Below are 25,814 nucleotides of genomic sequence, written 5' to 3'. Positions count from 1 at the left end.
ACCCTCCTAAAATACCCCTGCTCACCCCTTGGTAGCTTGGCACGAGCAGACAGAATTATCTCAGAGACAGTGTGTAAAGCATTTGTGAGCACATACAGTAATACAGTGAAAACACTACAAATGGACACCACAACGGTTTGGAAAAATAAATGTCTTTTTCTAAACAAGACCAATCGCCAAAAATCCACAATAGAGTATTCAAAGTATCCTTTAAAATAGGTTATTTACTTAAATCAAGCTTCTAGCAACAAATAACTCCACTTGGAGTTATAACGACGTCGTGAACGGTGGAAATCCCAAAGTATGGCGTGGACTACGAGTCAAGCAGGCCCACAAAAACAGTACCTTGGAATTGATGAAAACAAAAATATTTCCTGGTGTCGTGGAGGTGCGGCTTCGTAGGCGCTGCACAGTGTTGGTTCCTTACGACCCCAAGGGAGGTGCAGCCTCTGTTCCTTACTGCAGCGCAGGGGAGGTGAGACGATGGTTCCTTACCGCGTCTAGGAGGTGACATCACAATGACGCTGAAATCACTGTTCCTTACGATGGCGCAATGTCGATGGATTCACAGTCACCCACGTCGAGGATCAGCTCCGCGATTATGAGGTCAGTTTCGGAGACAATGCGGCACAGCAGTAGGCATCGGGCAAACGTCGCAAGTTGGAGCAGTGCTCACGGCTTCAGGCAGGTTACGGCCTCGCTTGCTGGCGTCAATGTGGCATGGTAGCTGGCGTTGAGCCTATGTTGCAAATCAGAGCAGCGCTCACGTCTTCAGTGCAGGTTACGGCATCGCTCGCCAGCGTCGGTGTTGCACTTTCCTTCTGTAGCAACAAAAACAGAAGTTCTAGACGCAGGCAGACTGTAGGGGCGGAGTTTTTGTGTTCCTGAGACTTCAAAACAGGAGGCAAGCTCAGTTTCAAGCCTTTGCAGATCTTCCTCAAGATGATAAAGTACACACAAAGTTCCTTTTCTTCTTTCCTTCTCAATAAGTAACCGCTACAGGCCAACCCCAAACAGCACACATCACAGGGGCAGTCTCTTCCTTCAGCTTCCTTGGTTTCTCTCCTTGGCAAAGGTTTTTCTTGATTTAGATAAGTAATCTAAAGTTTTGGGGTCTGGGCCCCAATATTTATACTGTAAAATCCTTTGTTCTCTGAAGGTAGAGAGTGTCTGTACCTAGTCAAACCCAGTGCTGTCCTCCTTGGTACAGCTTCCTGGCAGGAGGTGGCGAAAGGATTGTTGAAAGCAGACCTGGCCCAGGTAGCTGAAAGAAAAACTCCTCTCCCTAATCTCTACTCTATGAAGGCTCAGGCAGGTGTAAGGAAATCTCCTCCCCTACTCTCTATTCAATGCAGGGCCTATTAGGTCCAGCCCTGACCCATAAGACTGCTTGAACCAAGGCCCTCTCTGGCCCCCTGTCACTCACAAACCAAACATGGAATACACAAACCTAGCAGAGGCATACTGGATGGTTAGGCAAGCAAAGACCTACTTTCTAAAAGTGGTGTTTTCAAGCCCAGATTGTAAAAATCACCCACACTAAAAGATGTATTTTAACATTCCGAGTACAGGCATACTAAACTCGTTTTTCTACCTTGTTCCCTGAGTCAGTTAGGATTATAAGATGTTATAATCAAATTGCCCATTCTGGCCTGTGGGAACAGGTAGCCTTGCAATAGTGAAAAACTAAATTGGCTGTAACTCACTATCACTACATGCCACCCACACCAGGGCATGTCCTACCTTTCCATACAATGCACCCTGCCCATACGGGTGACTAACATGTAGGAAAGGGAAGGTTTAGGGACCGGCTAATGAGTGCACTTGCTAAGTCGACCTGGCAGTCCCAGACTGCACACAGGCTCTGCAATGGCAGGCCTGAGCCACATTTTACAAGCTGGTTCTGTTGGTGGCACAACTAGTGCTGCAAGCTCACAATCAGCCTTTGATTTACAGGCACTGGGCACACATGGTGCACTCTACTAGGGTCTGACAAGTAAATCAAATAATCCTATCATGGAGTCACTAATCCATACAACAATTTACAATAGGGAGCACTTGCACTTTGGCACTGAATAGCAGTGGCAAAGCCCCCAAAGCATCTAGACCAGCAACAACAAAGGAAAAACACAGGAGGCAACTGTGAAAAAATGTAAGGGAGACAGTCAATGATGCCAGGTCTAACACTCACCAAGTGATAATTTGGACACATTTTTTTCCAGAGTATTAAACCATCACACCTTGCCTGAGATTTGAAAGGCTGCCAGAGTAATACAATTTCTTAATATGGATGATAACAAAATGTTAATTCACCAAAAATTTATTAAGGAAACTGTGACTGTGCACATTGATTTTGCTGCATTAAGACTTAGACTAAATGATGCTGAAATATATCTGACTTGTTTTATCCATCTACTACAAGAAAATGAAAAAACTATATTTGAAAACACTTCAATTCACCTTATATTGTAATGGTGTATTTTGATCAGTATGAACCTTTTTCCAGGAATTCCCAGAACTATGATGAATTATAATTGCTCTAATTATACTATAGGGTATTCTTATAATGTATTTTTTAATTATACCCATTTAGTGATATGATATTACAATTACAGTGAACTGAACTGTGTAGGCTTTTGGTTTGTACCTTTTGTACAAAATGACTTTCTTTTGCTTCTTACTTTTGCATGCCTTGTCTTATCTATATCCTTTTTATGGTCTATCCCTTCACTCTATTTGTCATCTTTAAATTACACTTTTAGCTTATTATATTCAATACTACACCCAATTCTGGCAAAGAACAATATATAAAGTATCATTGTTATTTATTTCAGTGTTTAAGGGTTATAACACCAAGTTAAGAGGAGGAAAATATCCTAATATTTGACTTAGAATAAATATGAAATTTGTCCACTCTAATAAACTTATACATATGTCCAAATGCTATCCTTTTAAGTTAATATTTGAATTCATGAATATGTTTCATTACCTTCGGCTTTAAGGCAAAATCATGTTATGTAGTTGTTATGTTATTAGAGTCTTGATATAGTGCACTACTTGTACCCGTAGGCACATCTTGATGCATGATTGGAAGGCATGGTCTGACAAGTAAATCAAATAATCCAATCATGGAGTCACTAATCCTTACTACAATTTACAATCGGGAGGACTTGCACTTTGGCTCTGAATAGCAGTGGCAAAGTGCCAAAGCATCTAGACTAGCAAAAACATAGCAAAAACACAGGAGGCAACAGCAAAAACATGGAAGGGAGACCCTCGCCACTGGTGCCAGGTCGAACATGTGTCCCCTCAAGCTGAAATGTGGGGATAACTACCCACCCCTTGGGAGTTCTCTTCACTAAGGCAAAAAAATCTGGACAGGCCATCAGCATTGGCGTGTTCTGTACCAGGGCGGTGTTCCACCATGAAGTCTATCCCCTCTATGGAAATGGACCACCTCAACAGCTTTGGGTTCTCACCCCTCATCTGCATCAACCATCTGAGGGGCCTGTGGTCTGTCTGAACCCGGAAGTGAGTCCCAAATAAGTATGTTCTCAACTTCTTCAGTGCCCAGACCACAGCAAATGCCTCATGCTCAATTGCACTCCACCTCTGTTCCTGTGGAAGTAACCTCCTACTAATCAAGGCTGCAGGTTGGTCTAGGCCCTCCTCATTCATCTGTGAAAGTACAGCTCCGACACCATGCTCTGAAGCGTCTGTCTGCACAATTAATTCTTTAGAGAAGCTGGGCGCCTGGATCACGGGTGCCGTGCACATAGGTGTCGTCATGGCATCAAAAGCTGGCGTGAGGCCTGCCATCCGCAGCGCCATCAACACTTCCCAGAGTTGGCACAGATGTTCTTCCCAACTGGCGCTGAACACTGCAACGTCATCCAGGTACTGAAATTGTCCAGTTCAGCTAACACCTGGTTGACCAATCTTTGAAAGGAGGCAGGGGCATTCTTCATCCCAAAGAGGAATAGCCCAGAATTGGTAGTGCTCACCTGGTGTGGAGAATGCTGACCTCTCTTTTACCCCATCAGTTAGGTCGATCTGCCAGTACCCAGACATTAAATCAAACATACTGAGGTACTGTGCAGCCCCTAACCGATCAATGAGCTCATCAACTCTAGGGATGGGGTGCACGTCAGTCCTGGTGACTTAATTGAGTCCTCGGTAGTCCACACAGAACCAGAATTATGGCGTGATGCCCGGTGCGGCATCCTTTGGGACCAAGACCACTGGGCTGGCCCAAGAACTGTTTGAAGACTGAATCACCCCTAAAGCAAACATCTTGGAGACCTCCTCCTTGATGCAAGCTTTCACCCTGTCAATCACTCTGTAAGTTTTGTGCTTTACAGGAGGACGGTCCCCAGTGTCCACATCATGGACGCACCAATCAGTGACACTGGGAGTCAGGGAGAATAGATCAGGAAACTGTCCCAACAGTTGGCGACAGTCATCTTGCTGCTCAGGGTCCGGGCCGAAGAGAAGTTTACACCATCCACTGACCCATCTTGCTCTTTTGCAGATAGGAGGTCAGGAAGAGGCTCAGTCTCCTCCTCCATTCTATCATCTGTTGCTAGGAGCATGCCCACTTCGGGAACTCTCCAAGCAGGGCTTCAGGGTCTTTACATGCAGGACCTACAAAGGGTTCCAAGGAGACCGCAATTCCACCAAGTAGGTGACATCACTCTTGCGCTCCACCACCTCAAATGGTCCGGTCCACTTATCTGGGAACGCACAAGGCTCCACGGGGGCCATGACCCATATTTTCTGTCCTGGCTGAAACTCGATCAGAGTGGCATTCTGATCATACCACCGTTTCATCTCATCCTTTCTGGCTTCCAGATTCGCCTGAGCGAGTTGTCTGAAACACCTAGTTTGGTTTCTGAAGGCCAGCATGTAGCTATATGCAGCCTGGGGAGGTTTACTGGGAGCTTTTTCCCAGCCTTCTATTATCAAACTGAGAGGTCGGCTTACAGGGTGACCATACAGCAGTTCAAAGGGACTGAACCCTAAGGACTTCTGTGGCACCTCTTTGTAAGCAAACAAAAGGCATGGCAAGAGGAAGTAGCCCCTACGCCTCATGGGTTCCTCAAGACCCATAATCATGCCCTTTAGGGTCCGGTTGAATCTCTCAACCAACCCATTACCTTGGGGGTGGTAAGGAGTTGTGAACTTGTAGGTTACAAAACAAACTCCTGCCACAGGGACTTCATATACTTGGATATGAAGTTGGTATCATGGTCTGATACCTCCTCTCTGGGGAAGCCCACTCAGGAGAAAATCCTCATCAACGCATGTCTCACCACGGGGACCGTCACAGTCCGGAGAGGGATGGCTTCCTGGTACCGGGTGGCATGGTCAAACAAGAGCAGGATGAACCTGTTGCCCATGGCTGATTTGTGATCCTGTGACCACACAATGTCAATGTCCACTCTTTCAAAGGGGTGCTGACCACATGGAAAGGCTGGAGAGGAGCCTTGTGCTTCCACCCAATCTTACCATTTGCCTGGCAAGTCTGACAGGTCATTCTCCCAGTAGATCCAATGTGATCCAGACTGATTACCTGCTACCTGGTTTGCAGCCTGTCGCCGCAAACCCACAAGAGAAGGGTACTTCTTCTGCTCCTCACAGAACTGTTCCCTGGAGGGTCCTCTTTCCTGCTGCCAATGAGCCAGCTCAGGCAGGTCCCCCAGTTCAGCTACTTGGTCTCCTGTAGGATCAAGGGCATCCTGCTCAAGATCTGCCTCATCCTCGACCGTGGGAACTTTGGAGACTGGTTTCCCATGCACTCTGCCTCTTCTCTTTAAGGCAGGCACCTGGGCCACTCTTTCAGGCTCCAGGTCCTCTTGAATACCCTTACTGGCTGCCATTGACCGAGTGGTCACACACGCCCACTCTGTCAGACCCAGCCTCTTCAGGTGAGACCTTCTTTCCACCTTAGCCCAAGGGGAGCTTTCCAAATCATTGCCTAGCAGACAGTCAACAGGTATGGCTGGCCTCACAGCTACTTGAAAGGTACCTGAGACCCCCCCACACTTGAAGGGACCCTGGACCGCCTTGCAGTGGCTCTCTGAGATGTTTGAGGCAACTACAGAGAAAAATGCATTGGGGATCACCTGCTCTTCAGACATCAGCCGACAACTGACAGCTGTCACACTGGCTCCGGTGTCTCTCAGAGCCTCCACCCTTTGGCCATTGATGGTCACCCACTGCCTGTATTTTTTAGTGTTATCAGGCAGCTGGGTCCTGGAGACAACCTCACAGTCTCCTACAGAGACTAGGGACATCTCTGCAGGACCACACCTACCTTGGGTACCCATCTCCTCTCCCAGGGTTATACCAGTCATCTGCCGAAGCGGTATACCAGTGGGTGCTGTTTTACCGTTGTTATGGCACTGAGGCTCCAAGTAGAAGTGACCCACCTGACCCCAACCAAAAGAATTCTTGGGACCCCTCTGAACAGGCTTATCTGTCGGGCCCCTGACTTCTTCACAAGGGGAGGCTGGGAACCCTTCTCTTGGTTCCCTTGGGGATTACTTTGGGGCCCTTTCTGGAACTCCCTCCATTTACCCTTGCCCTCCCCACTCTTCTGCTGGGGACCCTGCCCACCTTTTGCGAAGTCTGCCACATGACCCTTGTGGACCCAGGTACTAAACCAGCTGTCCGCCTCCTCACCAAGCTTCCTAGGGATAGTCAGCTTACTATCAATCAGGTGCTGGCGTAGCTCTGGAAAACAATTACTAGACAAGTGCTCCCATGCAATCAAATCATGGAGCACCTAAAATGTATTTACTTTGCTACACTTCACTCAACCATCTAATGCTCTGCCAAAAAAAGACATATATTCCACCCAAGTACTTGACTCCAGTTTCTTACAATTTCTAAACCTCTGTCTATAAAACTCTGGGGTCAACCCATACCTGGTCATTAAACCCTTCCATGCTGATGACGGCCCACAGCCGTCATGCATCACGGTGCTCATGTGCTGACGACGACTTGGGGCCGTCATGAACCGGCCCACTCTTAAAAACGGCTGCACAGGCGCAGAATCGCAGCCGCGCCCAAGGGGTTAAGGCTCTCTTCATGTGGACATAGGAATTTTGGTCCTCAGAGAGCAAGTCTAACAAGGTGTCCCGCCCATCACTGAGAAACCATCCCCACAATCCCTCTCCCCAATCCTTCTCAGGGACCCGGTGGAATGTTAAGCTGGGTCTAGTGGCTCAGTGGACTGATGCATCCACTGCAGGGGCCTGTGTTCGACCTCATGGTCACAGGTTCAAATCCCGGTGGGTCCACTCAGCCTTTCATCCATTTGAGGTCGATAAAATGAGTACCATTGAGTTGGGTAACCATATACATCTGTTATTTCAGTGCCAAGATACCCCGTTGCTGGGGTGAACGTGCGCTTTACAAATACACCTGTTATGTTATGTTATAAATACCCCATAGGCCATAAACCATTGCCCAATACCTTCATGCTTGTAAAACTACGTAATTACATCTTTGGGGTACATACATTCGTTTATACAGGCACAGATGGTGTGCTGCCACCAGAGGGAGTAATTTCTAAACTCTTGGCTTTCAACTTCAACTCCCTTAACATCCTTTCATGCTCTAAATGCATTCTCTTCTCTTCCAAGGCTAATTTCTTATTTTCTAATTCCATCCGGCCACCCAGCTTGAGCTTAGATAGCTCCAACTTATGCATTCTATCGTTCTCCTGGTCCTCCAGCTCTTCTGGGGACAGGCCCTTTGAAGAAACACTGCTTCCTGCTCTGGAAGGTGCTTTCTCCCCGGTCAGGCCCAAGGGCTCATCTATCTGCCCCTCTGTATTCTTTGCTTTCTCCCTAGGCTCTTCAGGATGCTCAGTAGCATTCCTGGATTCCAAAGAGGCTCTCAGCACGGTTTGGAACTCTTCCTTCTTGGTGATGCCTTTCACAGGGATTTTAAATCTTTTACAGAAGGATTTAAGCTGTGGCATAAAGTGGGTGTCAACCCTCTCTTCTTCAAATTGTAGATCCATAGATGCGTTGGATGCTGCTTTGGTCATCTTGGCAAAAATTGACGGTTCTTAGCTAAAATAGAAGTCCCAAGGAAATAATTCTACCAAAAATGTATGTGGTTGCGTTATGGTCTTCACTCACTAGTAGTGTACATCAATCGCTGTATATGAGTTACATATGCAAGTCCAAATCCTCACCGCTGACCACCAATGTTAAAAATGGGGGTCTCTAGGTGGCAATGGTTTTCCTCTTTGTCCATATAGGGGCCCTTGCATCTGGTCAGGGAAAGTGGGTGGGATACACTTTTAGAGGTAGTGTGTAAAGCACTTGTGAGCACATAGAGTAATACAGTGAAAACACTACAAATGGACACCACACCCGTTTAGAAGAATAAATATGTTTATCCAAACAAGACCAACCGGTGAAAATCCACAATACAGTATTCAAAGTATCCTTATAAAAAGGTTATTTACTTAAATTAAGCTAATAGCAACAAATAACTCCACTTGGAGTTATAACAACATTGAGGCTGGTGGAAACCCCAAAGTACGGTGCCGACCACGAGGTGCGCGGCATCGAGCCCAGAGTCAAGAAGGCCCACAAAGAACAGTACCTTGGGATTGATGAAAACAAAGATAGTTCACGGCGTCGGGGAGGTGCGTGTTCATAGGTGCTGCATGGAATTGGTTCTTTACAACCCCAGGGGAGGTGCAGCTCTGTTCCTTACTGCAGCGCAGGGGAGGTGAGAGGACTGTTACTTACTGGGTCGGGGCGGTGACGACACTATGGGGCCAAAGCCACTGTTCCTTACGATGGCGCGATGTTGATGGATTCACGGTCACCCACGTCGAGGATCGTTTCCGCGATGATGAGGTCGGTTTCGGAGTCTATGCGGCACAGCAGCAGGCGTCGAGCCCACGTCGCAAGTTAGAGCAGCGGTCATGGCTTTGGGCAGGTTACGGCGTCACACGCTGGCTTCGATGTGTCACGGCAGCTGATATTGAGCCTATGTCGCAAGTCAGAGCAGCGATCACGGCTTTGGTGCAGGTTACAGCGTCGCTCGCCGGCATCAGTGTTGCAATTTCCTTCTGTAGCATCTTAAACAGCAGTTCTAGATGCAAGCAGGCAGAAGGGGTAAAGTCTTTGTGTCCCTGAGACTTCAGAACAGGAGGCAAGCTCAGTTTCAAGCCCTGGGAGATCTTCCTCAAGATGATAAAGTACACACAAAGTTCACTTTCTCCTTTCCTTGGCAATACGTAACCACTGAAGACCAACCCCAAACAGCACACAGCCCAGGGGCAATCTCCTCCTTCAGCTTCCTTGGTTTCTCTCCTTGGCAAAGGTTTGTCTTGATTCCCAGAAGTGATCTGAAGTTCTATGGCCCGCACCCGTATATTTATAGTGCCAAATCCTTTATTCTCTGTGGGCAGAGAGTGTCTGTACCTAGTCAAAATCAGTTCTGTCCTCATTGGTGCTGCTTGCTGGCAGGAGGTGGAGACAGCATTTTGAAAGCAGACCTGGCCCAGGTAGCTGAAAGGAAAACTCCTCCCCCTACTCTCTATTCTATGAAGGCTCAGGCAAGTGAAAGAAAATCTCCTACCCCTGATCTCTATTCAATGCAGGGCCTATTCACCCAGCTCTGACCCATCAGACTGCTGGAGCCAAGGCCCCCTGTCACTCGCAAACCAGACATGGAATACACATACCTAGCAGAGGCATACTGGGTGGTTTGCAAGAAAATACCTACTTTCTAAAAGTGGAATTTTCAAACACAGAATGTAAAAATCATCCTAAAAGATGTGTTTTAACATTCTGAGTTCAGGCATACTAAACTCGTTTTTCTACATTTTTCCCAGGGTCAGTTAGCATTATAAGATGTTATAATCAAACTGCCAACTCTGGCCTATGGGAAGAGGTGGCCTTGCAATAGTGAAAAACGAAATTGGCTGTACCTGTAACTCACTATTAGGACATGCCACACACACCAGGGCATGTCCTACCTTTCAGATACATTGAACCCTGCCCATAAGGGTGACTAACATGTAGGAAAGCGAAGGTTTAGGGACTGGCAAGTGGGTGCACTTGCCAAGTCGACATGGGAGTCCCAGACTGCACACAGATTCTGCACTGGCATGCCTGAGCCATATTTTACAAGCTGCTTCTGTGGGTGGCACAACCAGTGCTGCAAGCCCACCAGCAGCATTTGATTTACAGGCACTGGACACACATGGTGCACTGTACTAGGGTCTGACAAGTAAATCAAATAATCCAGTCATGGAGTCACTAATCCCTACAACAATTTAAAATAGGGAGTACTTGCACTTTAGCACTGAACAGCAGTGTCAAAGTGCCCAAAGCATCTAGACCAGCAAAAACATAGCCAAAACACAATAGGCAACAGCAAAAAAATGCCAGGTCTAACAATGACCAAGTCATAATTTGGACACATTTCTTTCCAGAGCATTAAACCATCACATCTTGTCTGAGATTGGAATGGCTGCCAGAGTAATACAATTTCTTAATATGGGTGATAACAAAATGTTAATTCACCAAGAATTTGTTAAGGAAACTGTGACTGTGCACATCGATTTTGCTGCCTTAGGACTTAGACTAAATGATGCGGAAATACATCTGACTTATTTTATCCTTCTATTACAAGAAAAGGAAAAATCTATATTTGAAAACACTTCAATTCACCTTACAATTTAATGGTGTTTTTTGATCGGTATGAACCTTTTTCCAGGAATTCAGAACAATGGTGAATTATAATTGCTCTAATTATACTATAGGGTATTCTTATAATGTTTTTTTCTTAATTGTACCCATTTAGTGATTTGATATTACAATTACAGGGAGCTGAACTGTGTACGCTCTTGGTTTGTACCTTCTGTACTCACAAAATGTCTTTCTTTAGCTTCTTACTTCTGCATACCTTGTCTCATTTATATCCTTTTCATGGTCCATCTCTTTACTCTATTTGTCATCTTTAAACTACACTTTTGGCTAATTATATTCAATACTGCACCCAATTCTGGAAATGGACAATGTATAAAGTTTCAGTGTTATTTCTTTCAGTGTTCAAGGGTTATAGAGCCAAGTTAAGACGAGTAAAATATTTTAATACTTGAACGAGAATAAAATTGATATATGTCTGCTCCAATACATTTATACATATGTCAAAATGCATATTAATGCAATTATGTTAATATTTGAAAACATGGATATGTTTCTTCACCTTCGACTTTAAGGCAAAATCATGTTATGTGATGTTATTAGAGTCTTGATATAGCTCACTACTTGTACCGGCTTGGCGCATGATTGGCAGGAAGATGTATTAGAGGCAACATTAAAGCAACCAGGTTCTTCTGTATTTTTTTTTTATTCAGATAGATTTGAGCAGGCACAGATGAACAGAGGAAGTTTGTTCGAGTGGAGCAGCCCAATATAAGAAAATGCTCTGCCCTCATGTTTAGCAGTGCAAATACGCCGGTGATATAATAGATTTGATTGGCTATTCTGAAGGTATATTGAGCCAGAGCTTGACAAGGATTCATCGGCCAGGCAGAGCAGTTTGCCTAGTGCTTTCTTGCGGATGGGTAGCCAATGTAGGGCTCTGATTGTGGGGGCTGACCCGGTATTTGGAGACAAGTTGCTTACCGTACGGGTACAGTGTTTTGGACAACTTGCAGTTTTGATAAAAGGGATTCTTACAGGCAAGTTTCAGGACATTGCCGTAATCCAAGCGACTGATGTTTAGAGCTTGGATAAATGTTTTGCTTGAGCTCAACGGAATCGACCAAAACATTTTCATGAGGAGACACATAACACCAAAGCTGGTTTCACATATGGAGGTGATCTCGTCCTGCATTGATAATTGGTAATCTATGAGTATGCCCAGGTTTCTAGCGGTTCTAGTGGGCAAAGGGATGGGGCAAGTTCTTCCGGCCACCAATCCTCTGTCCAATAGAGCTAAGCTTCTGTCTTGTCCTAAGGAACAAAATATAATGATGGACCCTTCCTAGAGTCAGCACCTGACTAACTTTCTCCCCGTAATGTTCTTTGACCCTTGAATTAATGAAGGGGATTGTGTGCACACTGGATGGCACCCATCATCACTATGCCTATTCCCTAGGGAATTTCAGTGCAAATAAAACAACCGCAAAGGTGCACCACAAAAAGCAAGACAATAAGTGCAAATGGTATTTAAGCACAATGAAGAAATATTTCTCAAAGAGATGTTGATAGTCTTCTTTTAATCTTTATTTTCAGTTTGCAGTAAAACATACAGCCGACGCGTTTCGTCCCAAGCTGGGACTTCTTCAGGGCTGTCGGTAAAAAACATATACATTCAATCAATTTCTATATACAAAGATCAACATCCAATCTAACAACATGTACAACAACAAACATTTTAAAAACATTACAACGATAGACATGGAGCTTATGCATTCATTGATCTTAAGGCGTCAGCCCACAGACAATCTATGAGCGGAGGATTCCATGTAAACGTAGGGATATGTACAAATGTATAAACATTATTTACAGTTAAGATAAACATAATTTACAGTTACAAGGGATCATTTCATAGACTGTTTGCATTTCGAACAAGCGATTTCATCGAGCGGAAGATATATATGTACAAAAGGCATGCGGTGTATGCTAGGCCTATGTTTGTACATGTGGCACAGGAAAGTACCAGAATAAGAGAAAGAGAAAAGGATGGAGAGAGCACAACAAGAGAAAACCCCGTGTGGGGAGTGGGCTAATTCCATATTAGAAGCTTAATATTGTTGATGGCCACTGAAACAGACTCGGTCATATATTGAAAGAGGGAGACCGGAGAAATTAGGATCCAACTACGCCTAGCATTGAATACCATTGTTACACAGAACCCAATCCTCATTTACCTTTAAGTTTATGATACGTCGCTTGTGGAGAGAATATGAGAGGAACCGGGGTCCAAGGGGCGCCTTCCCGGATATTGTAATCCTGATGTACGAGCCGGAATGTATATTAGTTCATTCCAATGTCGAATTAACAGGGTTGTACCTTAGCGGGGACATGAAAATGGAAAAATAACCATCTTAAAGTTTGTCATTGTATTGTTAGGCGACAAGGTTAGCAGTGCTTGATATGACTTAGCAGCAGGTGAGGGGGGGCATTAGAAACCCTGTCATTGAGTCTAACGTTCCTTAGCTACTATCTACTTACTGTAAGCATGCTAATCGGCGATGAAGGCAGTGCTTAACAGGGTTCCTGGGTAGTGTAAACGGTCTTGCCACCTTAGTTTTGTGTCTGTCTTAAGCCGTCTACTGAAAGACATTAAGAAGGAAAGCAGGGTCATACCCTATGCGAAGGCATTTTGATTTGGAGAGTGAAGGAATTACAAACATTTCTTGGAAAAAGGAGAGTGAGAAAGGAGATGAATTAATTTGACATGATGTTTACCTGAGTGATTTATAGAGCTAGTGGTGGACTGATGGTCCTATTTGTCCAAGGGAGGAGGGTGTGGGCACTGTGTTCCAGCAGGCCTGCCAAGTGAAAAACGGGTAAATTGCTGTCTTATAATTAGGCACAACTAATAGGGAACATAGAATTACGTTTCTGCATAAATTTCCATAGTTGTATGTGACCATTGTGGACATATTCAGAGATATTCTGCCCCAGGTTGTTGGTCCAATTGCATGAACAATATTTAGAAAGTAGTGATGAAATAGCTATTTTGGTTTGCTAGATAAGGGTCCTTGACAGAATGATAATTTCCAAAGTATAAGGAAACCTCTTTTGAGAGTGCAAATCCCCTTGAGTGGAATACATTAATAGGCAGTAATAACCTATGTTTTGAGCAAAGACAAAGCCTACTGAAAGAATAATCCAGGAAAGGACCTTTACTGGTGGCCAATACTGCACAGGATCCTAACGGAGGGGATGAACAGGTTACAAAGTATGTAACCGAACTCACCGTTCCTGGTAAAACGGGCGGCGCCCATCCACAGCCCTCGTCCCGCCGAAACACCCACAGCGACGTCGTGTTCGAGCATTGTGAGCACCTCTTGACTGTTATATAGCGTGTACAATTACGCTAAGGGCCTACACCTGACAAAAACGCGCCAACGTGCCAACGCGGAAGCGCTGGGTGTTGGGAATGCGCGATGTCAACATGTGTAGAGGTGGCGGCCATATTGGAGTGGCTAAGAAGAGCGTGTATGTGTACACCCCTCCCTACCTTATGCCCGTTTTTCGGTGGATGTCCGCCCTTCGCGGCGCCCGGGATAGCTGGTTAACTCCTGTAACGGGCCATGTATATTATAAACGCATTAACATGAAAGACCGGCAAGGGAATGTTTTTAGAGTAAATGTTGGATACGGTCGCGCGTGATGCTGAATAATAAACTTGTTTGAAGTGGAGGGACGGGAAATCTAGTTTGTTGTGAAAAAGGAACGAGGGCATGTAATGAGTGGGTGACATATACCATGGTGTGAAAGATGGAAAATGCGACGAAATTGCGGCGGCCATCTTTGCCTGTGTTCCCACTCGTGATGTAATAGGCGAGTATTGCTGTGGGAATACAATGCAGAGATGGTGTAGAACCCTAAGGGGAAACAAAAGGACGTATATTGTGAAGTCTCCTTAATCCTAATTAGATGAACTAGGATTATGAAATTATTTGGGTCGTGAAGCGACATTACAATGGGTGCAGTTTTAAGGTAGTGAAGCGACAATGCAATGGATCTTGAAACCGCAATGCAATGAGTCCAATTTAAGGACACCTGCTCAGGTTTTCTGTCTGCAGCCTGATTATTTAAAAACGGAAATAAAAAAGTCGGATGGGATTGTATCCAACTTAATCCGAGTAAGGTGAGCATTAATCCTAGCCTGCTTAACTTGTAGCCCTAGAGCCCGGGTAATTAAGGAGTGTCTAATTCATACAAGAAGAAAGCAATGGAGGACAGCAAGGTGCAGAAGGACAGAGAAGAGACAACAGTGATGTGCAACAATGTAAACAAAGAGAAGTAAAACAAATCTTTGTTTGAAACATTTTGAATGCCCGCCATGATGAGCGGGAAGGGAAACCGAGTACCTCATATGTTACATATACTTCCAGAAGGGAAAGGGGTATTTACAGGTTCGCTATTTACAAGTTGGCAGTCCATTGTTTAGATCTTCTTTCAGAGTATAGGGACGTGTCATCCTTCAACTTGTTTAAATGCACAGATAGAGGCGTGATCTGTGTGGTGAACATGAGCAGAAAAGAAAGGGGGATCAGATTGAGCGGGCTAATCAAGGAAATAATGTAGCTCATCCTCGGTGTTGTGACCGAGTTCTATGCATCGTAGTCTACATATCCAACCCGCCTCCCGTTGTCTTAATGCAAGTTCCCTATCTCCTCCTCTTGGGTGGATAGGTTGATGATCAATGCCCATAAACCACATGTTGTCCGTGTCTTTATGGTATTCCTGCATATGGAAGGTCATGGGATACCTCATGTCACCATTACGTCTTGCACGGACATGTTCCTGGATGCGGATCTTTAGAGCTCTCTTGGTGCTTCCAACATAGATCTTGTTACAGCCGCACCCCAAAATATAGACAACATATTTGGTATTGCAATTGATCAAGTGATCTATTGTATAGGTTTTGTTGGTATTGAAACAGAATTCCTTGGTTCTATTTTTGCCCAGTGCACACATGTTGCAGTCGCTACATGTGAAAAAGCCTTTAGCGGGAGAAGTTAGCCAGTTGGTCCGCTTTTTGGATTCTATATAGCTTGGGCAGAGGATGTTACGGAGGTTTTTTCCTCTCCTATAGCATATTTTAGGTGTCCTAGTGATCGAATCCTGAAGGCTCGGTATATCTGCAATCAAATGCCAATGTTTTCTTAAAATGTTAAAGACTTTGCTGCTTTGGTCAGAGTACTGTGTATTAAATGAGAGGGGTCTGCTAGTGTCTGGTGGTCTAGTTTTGGGTGCTAAGGTGCTTTGTCTTGATATATTTTGGACTTTTTTGTTGGCTTTTTCAAGGGTCTTTCCGGGATAGCCCCTCTCAAGGAACCGTTTTTCAGTTTCCAGAATATTGTGAAGGAAAGAATCCTCCGTACTGCAATTCCGGCGCATCCGGATCATTTCCCCATAAGGGATGTTCTCGATTACATGTCGGGGATGTGCGCTCTCATAGTGTAGAATGCTATTACAGGCTGTCGCCTTACGATGAGTGCAGCTTTGGATCTTATTATTCTCTACAAAGAGTTTCACATCAAGAAAGTCGATTGCTTTCTGATTGTGTGTCATCGTGAAGCGAACATTGAACGGATTATCATTGAGGTAGCCAAAGTAATCCAAAAGATCCGGGGTAGGTCCATCCCAGATCATGATCACATCATCAATGTACCTACCCCAGAAAATTATGTTGTTCATCCATTTGGCTGCGTGGCGACCCCATGCATGCTCCCGCTCAAACCAGCCCATAAAAAGGCCGGCGTAAGCGGGAGCAAATTTGGAACCCATTGCAGTCCCTTGCGTTTGGTGGTACCATGTCGAATCATGCAAGAAGAAGTTTTTTGACAGTATAATTTCTGTCATCTCAAGAAGGACACCATTGTGTGACATGTGGTCTGCTGAACGTTTGTCCAGAAAGGTTTCCAGGGCCCTTATTCCAAATTCCTTTTTGATACAGGTGTAAAGCCCAACTACATCGAGGGTAACGAAGTGTAGGGTGTCCGTCCAAGTAAAACCCTCTAGTTTGCCCAATATATCTTTAGTGTCCCTCAAGTAGGCCGGAAGATTTTGTACCATGGGCTGGATGAAAGTGTCCACATACTCTGATAGTCTTTCCACGGGCGAGTTGACTCCGGAAATAATGGGGCGGCCAGGTGGAAAGGGGCCTCCCTTATGAATTTTAGGGAGTATATAAATGCAAGGAAAAGAAGGGGTTGTTACTGTAAGGTATTGACACTCCTCAACACTGAGTAAGCCTATCTCTCGCCATTCTGTAAGTCTCATGTTTATATGGGATGTGAGTGCTTCAATAGGGTTATAACCGAGTCTGGTGTAACAGGTGGAATCAGAAAGTTGACGGGAAATTTCATTCATGTAATCTTCCTTGTTCATGATAATTACGTTTCCCCCTTTATCCGCCTCTCGGATAACAATATTTTCGTCTGACTGGAGTCTTTTTAGGGCTTCAGACTCTATGCGTGTAAGATTATATTTGGAAGGGGGAGCACGTTTAGGATTTTCAAGCATTTGGTAGAAAGATTGGGTAACTTTTTGCGCGAAAAATTTCAATATTTGGATGAGTACCTGTGGGGATGAATTTAGATCTTGGTTTTAGTCCACTTTCAATATAAACACCTTCAACAATATTCAATTCATCTCTCACATTTTCAATGTCAATAGATGTATCGAGTTCCACAGAAATCATTGCTTGAATGGTGTTTATTTCATTGACAGTATAATCTGTGACATTATTGACATTGTTCAAGTTAACATGATTAGTTGGATTGCGTGCAAAATGATCTTTAAGCTTAACCAGTCGAACAAATTTCATTAGATCAACAAATAAATCAACATCTCCTCCCGTTTGGTTGGGGCAAAAACCTAAACCCTTATTGAGGACAGAGATTTCATCTTGATTTAGTTCTCTTTTTGATAGGTTTACAACAATGGATCTTACTGTGTTATCATTCTCAGTTCTAACTATTGTGGCGGATTCCCCTTCTTTTTGGATCTTGTTATTCTCTCCACTGATTCTAGGTTTGTTTTTTTCGAGTTTCTGTTTGCGTTTCTGCCAGTTCCTCCCTCCCCTTCTTGTCTTGGAGGTTCTTTGTGTACCGGTCGTGCCCCTAGCCTCCACCTCTCCATCTCCAATAAAAAATTATTGGGCCTTATGTCAGTTGCATCAGAACTTATTGGTTCAGTTATAGAAGCCGAACTTGCGGCTGAGGAGAGTGATGTGATGCTGCTTGCAGAACTCAATTCGGGAGTCTCAACTCTCTGTCTTTTGCCCTCACCCGGGACTTTCACCTTGTCGTATTTTTTGGAAAAAGTATATACCCTCCCATCACTATAGTCCTTGTCGTCCCTCTTAATTTTCCTCAGTTTTTTGTCTCTTAGGTAGATCTGATGTTTTTCTAGCACCCCGTCTAGTATAGCATAATTTTTCTTTATCACATCCTTTAATTCGGATTGTGCTATCTCCTTTTCCAGTTCTTCTATTTCTTGCTGAGCCTTTGCTCTCTTTTTTTCAGCATTTTTAATTAGGATGCGCATCATTGTGAAAGATGAGTTCCGTAAGTTATTTTCCCAGTCTTCTAGTTGGTCAGTATCTAAGTCTTCAAACGTGGGGAAGATAAGTATCCTCAACCCACGTGGGATTTTCTCATTCTCTAAGTATTTTCCCAAGGTGGTGCCATCCCACCAGCGGGACATCTCATTCATCTTTAATTTTTCCAATTTTTTGAATTTGGCTTTTAAGCCATCTTCCTTTGGAATTGTTGTGCCAATTGTTTTGGCCCCAGGTGTGAATAAATCCTGGGCAAGCTCCTGGCATCTATCTTTAAAGCTGGTCATGTTTGAGACAATCTTTTTACAAGAGTCTCACTTGTATAACGATATGAATATGTGATCTGGGTATGGGGTGTGTCAGTGCTAATGAGGGTGAACTGAAGTAAGGAACAAAATATAATGATGGACCCTTCCTAGAGTCAGCACCTGACTAACTTTCTCCCGGTAATATTCTTTGACCCTTGAATTAATGAAGGGGATTGTGTGCACACTGGATGGCACCCATCATCACTATGCCTATTCCCTAGGGAATTTCAGTGCAAATAAAACAACCGCAAAGGTGCACCACAAAAAGCAAGACAATAAGTGCAAATGGTATTTAAGCACAATGAAGAAATATTTCTCAAAGAGATGTTGATAGTCTTCTTTTAATCTTTATTTTCAGTTTGCAGTAAAACATACAGCCGACGCGTTTCGTCCCAAGCTGGGACTTCTTCAGGGCTGTCGGTAAAAAACATATACATTCAATCAATTTCTATATACAAAGATCAACATCCAATCTAACAACATGTACAACAACAAACATTTTAAAAACATTACAACGATAGACATGGAGCTTATGCATTCATTGATCTTAAGGCGTCAGCCCACAGACAATCTATGAGCGGAGGATTCCATGTAAACGTAGGGATATGTACAAATGTATAAACATTATTTACAGTTAAGATAAACATAATTTACAGTTACAAGGGATCATTTCATAGACTGTTTGCATTTCGAACAAGCGATTTCATCGAGCGGAAGATATATATGTACAAAAGGCATGCGGTGTATGCTAGGCCTATGTTTGTACATGTGGCACAGGAAAGGACCAGAATAAGAGAAAGAGAAAAGGATGGAGAGAGCACAACAAGAGAAAACCCCGTGGGGGGAGTGGGCTAATTCCATATTAGAAGCTTAATATTGTTGATGGCCACTGAAACAGACTCGGTCATATATTGAAAGAGGGAGACCGGAGAAATTAGGATCCAACTACGCCTAGCATTGAATACCATTGTTACACAGAACCCAATCCTCATTTACCTTTAAGTTTATGATACGTCGCTTGTGGAGAGAATATGAGAGGAACCGGGGTCCAAGGGGCGCCTTCCCGGATATTGTAATCCTGATGTACGAGCCGGAATGTATATTAGTTCATTCCAATGTCGAATTAACAGGGTTGTACCTTAGCGGGGACATGAAAATGGAAAAATAACCATCTTAAAGTTTGTCATTGTATTGTTAGGCGACAAGGTTAGCAGTGCTTGATATGACTTAGCAGCAGGTGAGGGGGGGCATTAGAAACCCTGTCATTGAGTCTAACGTTCCTTAGCTACTATCTACTTACTGAAAGCATGCTAATCGGCGATGAAGGCAGTGCTTAACAGGGTTCCTGGGTAGTGTAAACGGTCTTGCCACCTTAGTTTTGTGTCTGTCTTAAGCCGTCTACTGAAAGACATTAAGAAGGAAAGCAGGGTCATACCCTATGCGAAGGCATTTTGATTTGGAGAGTGAAGGAATTACAAACATTTCTTGGAAAAAGGAGAGTGAGAAAGGAGATGAATTAATTTGACATGATGTTTACCTGAGTGATTTATAGAGCTAGTGGTGGACTGATGGTCCTATTTGTCCAAGGGAGGAGGGTGTGGGCACTGTGTTCCAGCAGGCCTGCCAAGTGAAAAACGGGTAAATTGCTGTCTTATAATTAGGCACAACTAATAGGGAACATAGAATTACGTTTCTGCATAAATTTCCATAGTTGTATGTGACCATTGTGGACATATTCAGAGATATTCTGCCCCAGGTTGTTGGTCCAATTGCATGAACAATATTTAGAAAGTAGTGATGAAATAGCTATTTTGGTTTGCTAGATAAGGGTCCTTGACAGAATGATAATTTCCAAAGTATAAGGACACCTCTTTTGAGAGTGCAAATCCCCTTGAGTGGAATACATTAATAGGCAGTAATAACCTATGTCTTGAGCAAAGACAAAGCCTACTGAAAGAATAATCCAGGAAAGGACCTTTACTGGTGGCCAATACTGCACAGGGTTCTAACGGAGGGGATGAACAGGTTACAAAGTATGTAACCGAACTCACCGTTCCTGGTAAAACGGCCGAAGCCCATCCACAGCCCTCGTCCCGCCGAAACACCCACAGCGACGTCGTGTTCGAGCATTGTGAGCACCTCTTGACTGTTATATAGCGTGTACAATTACGCTAAGGGCCTACACCTGACAAAAACTCGCCAACGCGGAAGCGCTGGGTGTTGGGAATGCGCGATGTCAACATGTGTAGAGGTGGCGGCCATATTGGAGTGGCTAAGAAGAGCGTGTATGTGTACACCCCTCCCTACCTTATGCCCGTTTTTCGGTGGATGTCCGCCCTTCGCGGGGCCCGGGACAGCTGGTTAACTCCTGTAACGGGCCATGTATATTATAAACGCATTAACATGAAAGACCGGCAAGGGAATGTTTTTAGAGTAAATGTTGGATACGGTCGCGCGTGATGCTGAATAATAAACTTGTTTGAAGTGGAGGGACGGGAAATCTAGTTTGTTGTGAAAAAGGAACGAGGGCATGTAATGAGTGGGTGACATATACCATGGTGCGAAAGATGGAAAATGCGACGAAATTGCGGCGGCCATCTTTGCCTGTGTTCCCACTCGTGATGTAATAGGCGAGTATTGCTGTGGGAATACAATGCAGAGATGGTGTAGAACCCTAAGGGGAAACAAAAGGACGTATATTGTGAAGTCTCCTTAATCCTAATTAGATGAACTAGGATTATGAAATTATTTGGGTCGTGAAGCGACATTACAATGCGTGCAGTTTTAAGGTAGTGAAGCGACAATGCAATGGATCTTGAAACCGCAATGCAATGAGTCCAATTTAAGGACACCTGCTCAGGTTTTCTGTCTGCAGCCTGATTATTTAAAAACGGAAATAAAAAAGTCGGATGGGATTGTATCCAACTTAATCCGAGTAAGGTGAGCATTAATCCTAGCCTGCTTAACTTGTAGCCCTAGAGCCCGGGTAATTAAGGAGCGTCTAATTCATACAAGAAGAAAGCAATGGAGGACAGCAAGGTGCAGAAGGACAGAGAAGAGACAACAGTGATGTGCAACAATGTAAACAAAGAGAAGTAAAACAAATCTTTGTTTGAAACCTTTTGAATGCCCACCATGATGAGCGGGAAGGGAAACCGAGTACCTCATATGTTACATATACTTCCAGAAGGGAAAGGGGTATTTACAGGTTCGCTATTTACAAGTTGGCAGTCCATTGTTTAGATCTTCTTTCAGAGTATAGGGACGTGTCATCCTTCAACTTGTTTAAATGCACAGATAGAGGCGTGATCTGTGTGGTGAACATGAGCAGAAAAGAAAGGGGGATCAGATTGAGCGGGCTAATCAAGGAAATAATGTAGCTCATCCTCGGTGTTGTGACCGAGTTCTATGCATCGTAGTCTACATATCCAACCCGCCTCCCGTTGTCTTAATGCAAGTTCCCTATCTCCTCCTCTTGGGTGGATAGGTTGATGATCAATGCCCATAAACCACATGTTGTCCGTGTCTTTATGGTATTCCTGCATATGGAAGGTCATGGGATACCTCATGTCACCATTACGTCTTGCACGGACATGTTCCTGGATGCGGATCTTTAGAGCTCTCTTGGTGCTTCCAACATAGATCTTGTTACAGCCGCACCCCAAAATATAGACAACATATTTGGTATTGCAATTGATCAAGTGATCTATTGTATAGGTTTTGTTGGTATTGAAACAGAATTCCTTGGTTCTATTTTTGCCCAGTGCACACATGTTGCAGTCGCTACATGTGAAAAAGCCTTTAGCGGGAGAAGTTAGCCAGTTGGTCCGCTTTTTGGATTCTATATAGCTTGGGCAGAGGATGTTACGGAGGTTTTTTCCTCTCCTATAGCATATTTTAGGTGTCCTAGTGATCGAATCCTGAAGGCTCGGTATATCTGCAATCAAATGCCAATGTTTTCTTAAAATGTTAAAGACTTTGCTGCTTTGGTCAGAGTACTGTGTATTAAATGAGAGGGGTCTGCTAGTGTCTGGTGGTCTAGTTTTGGGTGCTAAGGTGCTTTGTCTTGATATATTTTGGACTTTTTTGTTGGCTTTTTCAAGGGTCTTTCCGGGATAGCCCCTCTCAAGGAACCGTTTTTCAGTTTCCAGAATATTGTGAAGGAAAGAATCCTCCGTACTGCAATTCCGGCGCATCCGGATCATTTCCCCATAAGGGATGTTCTCGATTACATGTCGGGGATGTGCGCTCTCATAGTGTAGAATGCTATTGCAGGCTGTCGCCTTACGATGAGTGCAGCTTTGGATCTTATTATTCTCTACAAAGAGTTTCACATCAAGAAAGTCGATTGCTTTCTGATTGTGTGTCATCGTGAAGCGAACATTGAACGGATTATCATTGAGGTAGCCAAAGTAATCCAAAAGATCCGGGGTAGGTCCATCCCAGATCATGATCACATCATCAATGTACCTACCCCAGAAAATTATGTTGTTCATCCATTTGGCTGCGTGGCGACCCCATGCATGCTCCCGCTCAAACCAGCCCATAAAAAGGCCGGCGTAAGCGGGAGCAAATTTGGAACCCATTGCAGTCCCTTGCGTTTGGTGGTACCATGTCGAATCATGCAAGAAGAAGTTTTTTGACAGTATAATTTCTGTCATCTCAAGAAGGACACCATTGTGTGACATGTGGTCTGCTGAACGTTTGTCCAGAAAGGTTTCCAGGGCCCTTATTCCAAATTCCTTTTTGATACAGGTGTAAAGCCCAACTACATCGAGGGTAACGAAGTGTAGGGTGTCCGTCCAAGTAAAACCCTCTAGTTTGCCCAATATATCTTTAGTGTCCCTCAAGTAGGCCGGAAGATTTTGTACCATGGGCTGGATGAAAGTGTCCACATACTCTGATAGTCTTTCCGTGGGCGAGTTGACTCCGGAAATAATGGGGCGGCCAGGTGGAAAGGGGCCTCCCTTATGAATTTTAGGGAGTATATAAATGCAAGGAAAAGAAGGGGTTGTTACTGTAAGGTATTGACACTCCTCAACACTGAGTAAGCCTATCTCTCGCCATTCTGTAAGTCTCATGTTTATATGGGATGTGAGTGCTTCAATAGGGTTATAACCGAGTCTGGTGTAACAGGTGGAATCAGAAAGTTGACGGGAAATTTCATTCATGTAATCTTCCTTGTTCATGATAATTACGTTTCCCCCTTTATCCGCCTCTCGGATAACAATATTTTCGTCTGACTGGAGTCTTTTTAGGGCTTCAGACTCTATGCGTGTAAGATTATATTTGGAAGGGGGAGCACGTTTAGGATTTTCAAGCATTTGGTAGAAAGATTGGGTAACTTTTTGCCCGAAAAATTTCAATATTTGGATGAGTACCTGTGGGGATGAATTTAGATCTTGGTTTTAGTCCACTTTCAATATAAACATCTTCAACAATATTCAATTCATCTCTCACATTTTCAATGTCAATAGATGTATCGAGTTCCACAGAAATCATTGCTTGAATGGTGTTTATTTCATTGACAGTATAATCTGTGACATTATTGACATTGTTCAAGTTAACATGATTAGTTGGATAGCGTGCAAAATGATCTTTAAGCTTAACCAGTCGAACAAATTTCATTAGATCAACAAATAAATCCACATCTCCACCCGTTTGGTTGGGGCAAAAACCTAAACCCTTATTGAGGACAGAGATTTCATCTTGATTTAGTTCTCTTTTTGATAGGTTTACAACAATGGATCTTACTGTGTTATCATTCTCAGTTCTAACTATTGTGGCGGATTCCCCTTCTTTTTGGATCTTGTTATTCTCTCCACTGATTCTAGGTTTGGTTTTTTCGAGTTTCTGTTTGCGTTTCTGCCAGTTCCTCCCTCCCCTTCTTGTCTTGGAGGTTCTTTGTGTACCGGTCGTGCCCCTAGCCTCCACCTCTCCATCTCCAATAAAAAATTATTGGGCCTTATGTCAGTTGCATCAGAACTTATTGGTTCAGTTATAGAAGCCGAACTTGCGGCTGAGGAGAGTGATGTGATGCTGCTTGCAGAACTCAATTCGGGAGTCTCAACTCTCTGTCTTTTGCCCTCACCCGGGACTTTCACCTTGTCATATTTTTTGGAAAAAGTATATACCCTCCCATCACTATAGTCCTTGTCGTCCCTCTTAATTTTCCTCAGTTTTTTGTCTCTTAGGTAGATCTGATGTTTTTCTAGCACCCCGTCTAGTATAGCATAATTTTTCTTTATCACATCCTTTAATTCGGATTGTGCTATCTCCTTTTCCAGTTCTTCTATTTCTTGCTGAGCCTTTGCTCCCTTTTTTTCAGCATTTTTAATTAGGATGCGCATCATTGTGAAAGATGCGTTCCGTAAGTTATTTTCCCAGTCTTCTAGTTGGTCAGTATCTAAGTCTTCAAACGTGGGGAAGATAAGTATCCTCAACCCACGTGGGATTTTCTCATTCTCTAAGTATTTTCCCAAGGTGGTGCCATCCCACCAGCGGGACATCTCATTCATCTTTAATTTTTCCAATTTTTTGAATTTGGCTTTTAAGCCATCTTCCTTTGGAATTGTTGTGCCAATTGTTTTGGCCCCAGGTGTGAATAAATCCTGGGCAAGCTCCTGGCATCTATCTTTAAAGCTGGTCATGTTTGAGACAATCTTTTTACAGGAGTCTCACTTGTATAACGATATGAATATGTGATCTGGGTATGGGGTGTGTCAGTGCTAATGAGGGTGAACTGAAGTAAGGAACAAAATATAATGATGGACCCTTCCTAGAGTCAGCACCTGACTAACTTTCTCCCGGTAATATTCTTTGACCCTTGAATTAATGAAGGGGATTGTGTGCACACTGGATGGCACCCATCATCACTATGCCTATTCCCTAGGGAATTTCAGTGCAAATAAAACAACCGCAAAGGTGCACCACAAAAAGCAAGACAATAAGTGCAAATGGTATTTAAGCACAATGAAGAAATATTTCTCAAAGAGATGTTGATAGTCTTCTTTTAATCTTTATTTTCAGTTTGCAGTAAAACATACAGCCGACGCGTTTCGTCCCAAGCTGGGACTTCTTCAGGGCTGTCGGTAAAAAACATATACATTCAATCAATTTCTATATACAAAGATCAACATCCAATCTAACAACATGTACAACAACAAACATTTTAAAAACATTACAACGATAGACATGGAGCTTATGCATTCA

The 25,814-nt window shown here is 43.8% G+C and overlaps 3 protein-coding genes across 4 annotated transcripts in view; 1 reads left to right on the top strand and 2 right to left on the bottom strand.

Moving 5' to 3' along the window:
• The window catches only part of CTNNA2 (catenin alpha 2), a 1,094,935-nt gene that overhangs the window by 990,015 nt on the left and 79,106 nt on the right, over window positions 1-25,814 (top strand). The gene's annotated exons all lie outside the window — the stretch shown is intronic.
• On the bottom strand, window positions 15,291-16,517 carry LOC147725769 (uncharacterized). Its single transcript, XM_086964605.1, has one exon. The coding sequence runs from the start codon at window positions 16,515-16,517 to the stop codon at window positions 15,291-15,293; it is 1,227 nt and encodes a 408-aa protein (XP_086820731.1).
• Window positions 21,962-23,188, bottom strand: LOC147725768 (uncharacterized). Its single transcript, XM_086964604.1, has one exon. The coding sequence runs from the start codon at window positions 23,186-23,188 to the stop codon at window positions 21,962-21,964; it is 1,227 nt and encodes a 408-aa protein (XP_086820730.1).

Source organism: Lissotriton vulgaris, chromosome 3_2, assembly GCF_964263255.1.
Source record: "Lissotriton vulgaris chromosome 3_2, aLisVul1.2, whole genome shotgun sequence".
Taxonomy (NCBI): Eukaryota; Metazoa; Chordata; class Amphibia; order Caudata; family Salamandridae; genus Lissotriton; species Lissotriton vulgaris.
This window is presented reverse-complemented; position numbering and strand designations above follow the sequence as displayed.